The sequence below is a fragment of the Saccostrea cucullata genome, unplaced genomic scaffold, assembly GCF_032062105.1.
Source record: "Saccostrea cucullata isolate Sc308-1 unplaced genomic scaffold, CSIRO_AGI_Scuc_v1 ctg793, whole genome shotgun sequence".
Taxonomy (NCBI): Eukaryota; Metazoa; Mollusca; class Bivalvia; order Ostreida; family Ostreidae; genus Saccostrea; species Saccostrea cuccullata.
This window is the reverse complement of record NW_026923446.1, coordinates 178,100-187,145: the sequence shown is the minus strand read 5'-3', so window position 1 is coordinate 187,145 and position 9,046 is coordinate 178,100. Positions and strand designations below refer to the sequence as shown.

Sequence of the window (9,046 nt, the reverse complement as noted above, 5' to 3'; positions counted from 1 at the left end):
ACAACCATCCAAAAATTATAAATGTTCCTTCACATAGTATCCCTGGTGGTTTGTCCTGCTTCAGGCCACATGGAAAATCTTGGAAAAACATGGGTAGCAAAAAAATATCCTGAGTCCATCTCTAGGTCACATGGAAACTTTTGGACAAGCACAAATAGCGAAATTATCTCCCATAACCGAGACTGCTCCAAGCTCCATCAGAATTCTTTGAAACACATCCATAGGGAAAATATCTCTGGACTCCATCCCCATTATAGCTCCAGTTTGAGTAATACAAGGCAAGGCTCCAGTTGTCCAACACTATAGAAATACAATGAATTCCGTGATTATTTACTATGATATATTATTTAAAGTACAAGTAGTTAGGGTATTTATATTGATAATGATAAAAAAGACATCCTAATTTTGCTTACAAGAATGTTTTTAGACTATAGAAATGAAATTATTTTATTTTCTTTTATAAGAACCCTCTCTACACTGCACACTAAAGAGTTATGATCCTAAGGTATTTTTCTGCAGTTAGAGTGATCTGCCCATAGATCTAAATTCTGAAAAATATAAATTTACAATATATTACTCAATTTGTAATCAATTCAAGTATTCTTAACATTTTAAAAGGCCAAGATAAATTAACTGAACATGTTATTTACATGTATTTTTTCTATTGAAGTAATTAGAGGTGTAACAATACAGCAATACATCGATACGTATTGATCGCAAGGTCTCACGATACACATATCATATCGCCATGTATGTATCATGATACAGTACAAGTTAATGTTCATTGCCTTATTTGAAAATTCTTCATGAAATCTGTGAAAATTTAATGTTACAAAATGATTGAAAACAAGGTAACAATATAAAAATATAATGCTTGGACTATATGTCCACCTCTAAATAACTTTGATTATGGGTCTCAAGATAGTTTCTTTTATATTTCCTTTAATTGCGGAGGTTAACAAGCAAGAATAATTAAAGATATCATTAAATTTAACTGTTGACAGCTGTATCATGATACATGTTGAATCGCAAGACCATATCGTGATATGTATCATATCGCTAGATAGCTTGCGATACTCAGGCCTAGAAGTAATTATGTTCCCCAAACGGAGTTTGGGAACATATTGTTTTTACTCGGTTTCTTCTTCTTCTTCTTATTATTATTATTAAGGTCTTCCGTTTCCAACGGAAGACCTTCTACTGATTCTGTTGTTTCTTTTCCACTATTATTATTATTTTTTTTTTTTTTCTTACCGATTTTGTGCAGGCAATTTCTTGAGAATGCCTTGACAGATTTTCATGAAACTTTCAGCAATGATGGCAAATCATATGAACTTAGGGCGTTTTTTTTTATTTTGCCGTCGTCACTTCCGGTCGCGAGATACGGCCAATTTTCTTTTTTTAAAGTGTCATTTTGTCCGGAACATTCTCAAAAACGGTTAGAGATTAAATGAGTCTTGAAACTTTCAGGGATTAGATTGTGACAGGCTCTACTGAATTTTGTGTAAAGTTTTTGTTGCATCCGTTGTCCAAGTAGTTTAAAAATATGCAAAATTTTATTTTTTTCTTTTTTAAATGTTTCTTATGGAGGCAAATAGAGTGTCTCGAGTAATATTATGTCCACCGGAAGTTATTTTTTCCAAACCGGAAGTAGTCAAAAAAATGAGCAATCGAAATTATCAATGATTCCTTCACACTCAGAGAGGAGTTATAGGGCAATTTAAGTTCTTCCGGTCACAACGGAAGTGAATTATAAAGACCGGAAGTTGTCTGAAATTTACAGATTTCACTCTTTAATGTGTTCTCTTGTATATTGAGGAATTGATATGAACATTCTTTTCATTCAAAGTTGTTTTATGATCGTATCAAGAATCGAACGGAAGACCTACTCGTTGCTCGCAACGAGATCTCCTCTAGTTCTTTTTTTTCTTATTTGTTCTCCGGTACTTTTTTGTCCGGAAGTGTTCTCAGAAACTGTTCACCCAACTGAGCTAAAACCTTTTTAGGGTTAATAGGTGTGTAGTGTAGGTGTGCGGAACGAAGGTCATTTTGCGCGCATACGCCTGCACGTGCGGGCACGTGAAATGAGTGAAATGACAGATATACTTAAAATAGCCATAATTTTTACATTTTTTGAAGAAATAGTTTGAAACTCATTATATAAGAATATATTAATAGTGTTAATAATATGACACTGTCAAATTAGCACGAACTCATGCACGTGTGCCTTGCTCTGATTGGCTGAAACAAAAATCTCAATATCTCTTTTGTTTTTTGATGAAATGCTTTGAAAATTTAAAGATTGTCATGCATAAGGATATATTACAATATAATATGGAAAAAATTTCATGAAATCACGCGCATGCATGTGCACTGCAATCTGATTGGCTAAAACTTTAAATGGCTATATCTCCTTTGTTTTTTGACGAAATGCTTTGAAATTTGAAACATAGTCATGCATTAGGATATCCTGCAATATGATATACAAAAAATTTCAACAATTCACGCGCATGCACGTGTGTTGCAATCTGATTGGCTGAAACTTTAAATGGCTATATCTCCTTTGTTTTTTGACGAAATGCTTTGAAATTCAAAACATAGTCATGAATTAGGATATCCTACAATATGATTTAGAGAAAAAATCATGAAATCACACGCATGCACGTGTGCTGCAATCTGATTGGCTGAAACTTGAAATGGCTATAACTACCTTGGTTTTCAACCAAACAGGATGGGATTTAAAACATAGATAGATATAAGGAACTCCTACAAGAAGGTATGGTCTTCATGCACGTGCACGCACATGCATGCATTTGGAACGAGTGAAATTAAAAATATACTTGAATGAGTGATTTTCAATACCTTTGGACTAAATGCCTAAATATATAGTATATTTAAATATATAGAAAGTGAAGACAAGATGGTATGATCATTTCGCATGTACATTCACATGCGCACGCGTGCAATGTTAAAATTTGAATATAATTGGTATCCTTCTTGGAAAACGTTGTGAAAGTCAAAAATGCACAGATATTGTCTTATTTAATAAGGCTTACAGGGAATATGGCACCAAAAGGGAGTTGGGGAGCGTTTGGGGAACACCTGTAATGGTTCCCGTTACAATTAGCACTAGTTAACAATGATTTCTATTCACTGATACTGTGTTGTCTTTGAACATTTTTCCCGGGGTACTTGTAAATGCCAAGCAGCATACATTGAAAATTAAGTAAACAAGCTCAATATTAACTCCTTTATACAATATATTTTTCTCAATGTCCCAAAAAAAAATTTGCACTTGTGTAGAGAGGGTCCTTAATATAATATTTAAGATACAAGTACTCAGCTTTAATGTTAATGATGGAAAGAAACACTGCACTGTTTGCCAAAATAAGTATCTGATAAACATATTACCAAGTCTGGTATTAGGCTGGCTTTGTCCTTATTTTTCAGCTTGTGAATCAATGGCACCAAATATTGGCTCAGTAATTGTTGACTCAGTGACAGACCACTTTCACTTAAAGCCTGAAATAATAAAAAGAACCAAATAAAAAAAAATTAAGTTATTTTCAATGATCAGTTCTAGCCAAAAAATTATATCAATTTTGATAGATATGCATTCACCAAAGGTCTAAATGATATATGATGTATTGTTAAATAAAAGTAAGCAGTTTCGGTTTTTCAGAAATTCACAAGGCCAAAAAAGGCCATAAGTGAACCTTGTTCTTTGAGTTAAGAAAAAAATATGCTGCATACATGCGGCTGTTAAGACAGAAAATTGACAGTATATACATACCTACTCTGAAACACATGATTGTGGGTTTGACATGTTGACAAACAGCCTACACACCATCCAGGAAGTTGCATCATGCACACCTGAAAAAAGACAGTTCCGTTTAATTCAGTGGGATAATCCTGCTAATGATATGATATTCCTAGTACACGAGTCCAAATTTTATATTGTAGGCCTAAAAAAAGATGCTGAACATGGAAAAATATAAAAATAAATTGTCTCTATATGTATTGTATAGAACTACAAATGACTATAAAGTTTATTTTGATTGGCTATTTCCTTGCAAAAGACCTTTAAGACATTTAACTAAACATTAATGAAATTAAATAAAAATTGAAGAAATGTCTTTTTGTTCTTCATCTTTCTTATATAGGTACTAATGCAACAAAGACCCATGCACCCTAACTTCCAATTCCTACCTAGATGTTACACCCATTTAATTCAATACTTATGACAATTTGGCCATAAAAACTTTGTTTAATATTAAGAAAAGTTCAATGGTAATTGATTAATTATTTTAATTCCAGTGGTACATGTCAGGTTTTGTAAAATAGGGGCTCGACAATATTTTTTATTGAAATTGGGCTTTTAAGCATTATGATATTTTGAAATATTCTTGTAGGTCAGAAAAATAAAGGGACCATCAGCCCAGTCCAATTTCTTGTTCTCATTAGAAGTCTAAGTAAAGAAGAGTTTAAGGACATTGTATGGCAACAGAAAAATGGAATGTTTGCAGTTATAGATGCCAAGAGTCGAAGCAGTGAGATGAAGATTCTACAACCTGGGCCAAGTAAGGTCCAGCGAGTAGACACCTACATGGAATCTGTGTCAGATGACCAAAATTCAAAATTATACAAAGTAATTTACCAAGAAAAGACTGCTAAATTGTGGAACAATGTATTTAAAGAACACTCACACATAAGTTTCCAGACTGTGATGGTCCACTGGACTGGTATCAGCATGGGGAGGAAAAACGAGGCCTGGCATGGATCCTTTCCATCCGATGTAAGAAGTGCCACTATACCAGTCACCGAGAAAACCTTCATGAAGAGGTGAGAAGATCTGGCAGGGAATGAAGAGCTGCACAGCTGAATGTGGCCATGGCTGTCAGTCACCTGGGTACCAGTACAACAGAGGGTATGCGTGGTATGCTTCTTGGTGCAAACCATTGCACCAGTGTCAGCCGCCAACATGCAACAGACCTGCAACAAAATTGGAAAATTATCATCAATGTAAATAAGTAAGGCAGAACATTGACGAACTTAATGAAAAATATGGACTTCCTGACACCCACCATCAGAGCGGAAGGAGATGTTCATTTCAATAATGCCATCTTCAGTGCCATTGAAAAACCCCATTCCAAACTGCCACCCAAGTGATTTATACCCTAAGTGAAAATGTAACTCAGAGGAAAACTGTTGTCATGTTGGCAGTGTTCTGTGGGAATACACTATGCAAGAAAGGCACATGCACACCTACTATAAAGCAAAGGAATGGAAGTTACCTGACATGCCCAGGACATGAAGACTGCACTGCAACCATTCCTCCGGAGACCATCATTGGAGACGAGAAGAGATGGGCCGCTAATTGTGTTGGTGAGTTACGAAGTGATGACCGTCCACTAATCATATCCCATTTCATCAGTAATGGAGACAGTGCTGCTGCATCTGAAAAACAAGGACATGTCATTTTGAAAACCTGAAGGACTTTTTTGACTCAAAGAAAGCAAACTGATAAGGCTTGATCCATTCAGCAATCACGTTTCCAGGGAGAACCAAGGCCATAAGAGAGATTTGCCTTGGACCTGAAGTTCAATGCAGGAGAGAGTACAAGAATTGCTACAAACACTTCTCGGGATACTTACCTTTGATAAAGTGGGGTTTGTCTACTGCTGTTGGTTCCATCATAAGCTGCTACCAGGGAAATTGTGGAAATAAGTCCTGTCAACTTTATTCCTTTTACTCTCGTGGACTGAAAAAGTAAAAAGTAGAATTCTTTAATGTTGTTTAGTGTCTCTGAATTTAACATGACAGAAGAAGACAAATTTTGTTTAGTTTAAAGACTGCATAAATTTAATTTTAGGACCAATTTATTAATTTAATACAATTAAATATCATACTTGTACACAAAAATCTGAATCTGTGAATAGGGCATATTTAAAATGAAATATAAAATGTACATGTATTACAAGTTGTAGAAATTTGAAAGAAGAATATACATGTACATAAAGTTGTGCACTCACTGAATAGTCATGGAAACTCAACACTGGAATTTTGTGAATCTGTAGGGGCACCTGTTTTAAAAGGAAGTAGAGTGGTCCATCATCTAAAACAAGAACAAAATTATAGGCAAAAATACTTCAAAATGAAATAAAAGCTGTTAAAATATAAATCTCAAAGAAAATACTGCAAATCTAAAAGATATCAGCTGTACGATAAAAAATCTAAAGACGCTTCCAGTAAATCATTAACAGATCAAAAATAAAAAAGGAAGTTGCAATGTTGCTATGTTTTATTTAAATTGCATGATTCTTTTCAACTGCAATTGCAACTGTGTAAATGGGGAAAATGTAGACATGTAAATATTATATTATTTAATTCCCCTACCAATGACACCAGATGGGGACTTTAGGTTTCCTCTAAATCTGTCCACCCAAAGGTACAAAGGTACGTTACAAGTGATTGGTAGAAATCAAGTATACTGGTGTCAAAACTCTCTGTTGATGACCAGACTGCATGCGGCATTGTAGATCTGCCTTTAATCTTTAACAGGGGAGACTACTCCTGAAATAAGAGAAATTGTAATTAAAATGAGAGTTACCTGTTTTTCTTTAGGTCTCACACAAGGAAATAATTTCACTATATATTACTTTATAGCTTTTAATTAAATTAATTAACTCTATATAAAGACTTGAAGCATCTAATTCATGAAACGGAAAATAAAGATTAATGCTTTAACAAAAATTTGAAATCAGAATTTAAAAATACACCTTATGCAGCTTTAAAGAAAGAAAATTGCAGTAAACAATATACCTACCTCAAAATACCCGTGGGGTTTACATGTTGACAAACACCCTACACACCATCCAGGAAGTTGCTTCATGTGGACCTGCAAAAAAAAAGTTCCCTTAAATTCAGTGGAGTAATTCTGCTAAATATATGATATTCCTAGTACGAGTTTAAATTAATACTGTAGACCTAAAAAAAATGCAAAAAATGAAAAAATAAAAAAATCTCTTTACATAAATAATTACATTTAACGGAGTTCATTTTGATTGGCTATTTCCTTGCATAAGACCTTTATAGCCATAAGAAGGGCGTCAGTACAGATCACATTATGCCTGAATCAACACCTGTATCTTATACATTGTCAAACACTATCCAGGTATCTAAATGGATTTCATTTTGATTAAGGATGGTAGTTATCTAATAACTTTTCCCATAAAAATAAATTAATTACTTTTGGTGCTGAACATCAGAAAGATGTATTTTGGACATTATTGGTTCAAATGGCTTCTGTCCTCCGGAATGTAGAACTTTCTGGACATCTTGTGGGTTTGGGGTCCCTCCAGGATCTAAAAATATATTCCTCTTTCTTATAATTCATGAAAAATGATGCATTACTGCATATGCAGAAGTTTTAGAAGGGACTTATATTAAGATAGCAATATTTAAGATTGAAGTTTTGGTATTACTTATTGAGATAGCTAAATTTGAACATAACTAAAAATACATTCCACTAACAAGTTACATAACTATTGTACTTTTAGGCATCATTAAATTGATAAAATTTCTTCTCGGTAATTTTCATTTACCTTCAACTTTACAGAAAAGGTCAATTTGCAAGATCAATTTAACTGACTAAAACTTCATGTATACCTTGTTAATTTCTTTTCATTGCTAAGTATTCAGAACTTCCTTATAATCAGCAGTTTTACAGACACATACTGGCAAAAACTGGGTATGACTTTATCTTCTTCAGCAGGGGATGCTTATTCCTCCATGGCACCTGATCCCATCTCTGATGTTTTAGAGGTCTGTGTTTGCTCTTCTCCTGATTTGTACTGTTTTAATGAACTTTTGAGCTTGAATACTGTTCTTTATCTCCATGTCTAATATAGTCTGTTTTCTTTGCCTTTTCTTTCTTTTCTACACAGTAATGGCATTATATCATAGACAAATAACGCATTGAACATAATATAATCTGGCCCATCTCAGATTCATTTCAACTTTGATGGTTGTCTTTGTTTAAACAGAAGCCGGCTGTAATTACAGTTCTCTTTCAAGGGCACCTATACATGTAATAATTTTCTCCACTCAATGGTATATTAATTTTCAGTAACACCATAATAATGCACAGAAAATGCTAATTCAGAGTACAAATTATTATGCTATATTCCTGAACCCAGCTAGGTCAAACATACATTCCAATAATCTTAGATCATACATTGTGCAATGTTGAATGAGTTTATTGCATCCAAACCCCCGGAGAGGGTGAAAAACTACAAACAAACAATACAAAAATGTAAGCAATATGTCGATATAAAACATACACAATAAAAATATGACTAGAGTGGGTTTCCATAGTTTTCAAGTTTTAAACAAATCTCAAAGAAAAGCTATTCTAACGAAATAATTTCCATGAGTTGATAAACAGACATCAACATAGTTAATCCCTAGCATGATTACAGATGTATTAATAATGCAATAATCAATCAATTGTCGCAATCAAATTTAATGATCAAAACAAGACAGGTAAAAAACGCGCCAAGTGCGCCTTGACTCAATACGACAGTTAAAAAATTACACATGACTAGAAAACGAGTATTATGCATTGCCTACACATCATAGTAAATGAAAAATCACAAAACTTACTTCATAGGTGGCTTTAAATACAGAAAAATAAGCTGGGTTAATTCTGGAACCCACGAGGTTGGCACTGATGCCTTAGATCGTTTCTGGTATACAATAAAAATAAAGTAAAAACCAACAAATCCGGAAAGAATAATTCCGGGGCACTACATACATGCATAAAAAAATAATGTGTGCAATATATAATATAAGTTACATCAGCAGATCATATAATGGTATATATTATAATTACCAGTAATTAATCCTAATGCTAATTCTTAATTTCATCACAATGGTATGTATGAGGTACAGGAACATATATTTTCACATACAAGATATACAAAATACATGGTCTAGTAAGGAAGAGTAGTGTCAAAAAAGAAAATGTTACTGAAAGCTGAGCTAG

The 9,046-nt window shown here is 33.7% G+C and overlaps 1 protein-coding gene across 3 annotated transcripts; it reads right to left on the bottom strand.

Annotated features, from left to right (window-relative positions):
- Positions 1–219: 219 nt before the first annotated feature.
- LOC134264059 (uncharacterized) lies at positions 220–8,219 on the bottom strand. Of its 3 annotated transcripts, none has more exons than XM_062746364.1 (11): positions 7,669–8,219; positions 7,250–7,364; positions 6,827–6,898; positions 6,397–6,573; positions 6,033–6,115; positions 5,655–5,761; positions 5,300–5,457; positions 4,707–4,992; positions 3,798–3,873; positions 3,412–3,522; positions 220–300 (listed from the first exon to the last, which is right to left on the bottom strand). In XM_062746364.1, the coding sequence occupies exons 6-10, from the start codon at positions 5,695–5,697 to the stop codon at positions 3,516–3,518; spliced, it is 570 nt and encodes a 189-aa protein (XP_062602348.1). In that variant the 5' UTR covers positions 5,698–5,761; positions 6,033–6,115; positions 6,397–6,573; positions 6,827–6,898; positions 7,250–7,364; positions 7,669–8,219; the 3' UTR covers positions 220–300; positions 3,412–3,515. The 3 variants fall into 3 exon arrangements, with proteins under 3 accessions (XP_062602348.1, XP_062602347.1, XP_062602349.1); XM_062746363.1 differs by having other exon boundaries at positions 7,738–8,219; XM_062746365.1 differs by lacking the exons at positions 220–300; positions 3,412–3,522 and having other exon boundaries at positions 3,793–3,873; positions 4,709–4,992; positions 7,738–8,219.
- Positions 8,220–9,046: the final 827 nt, after the last annotated feature.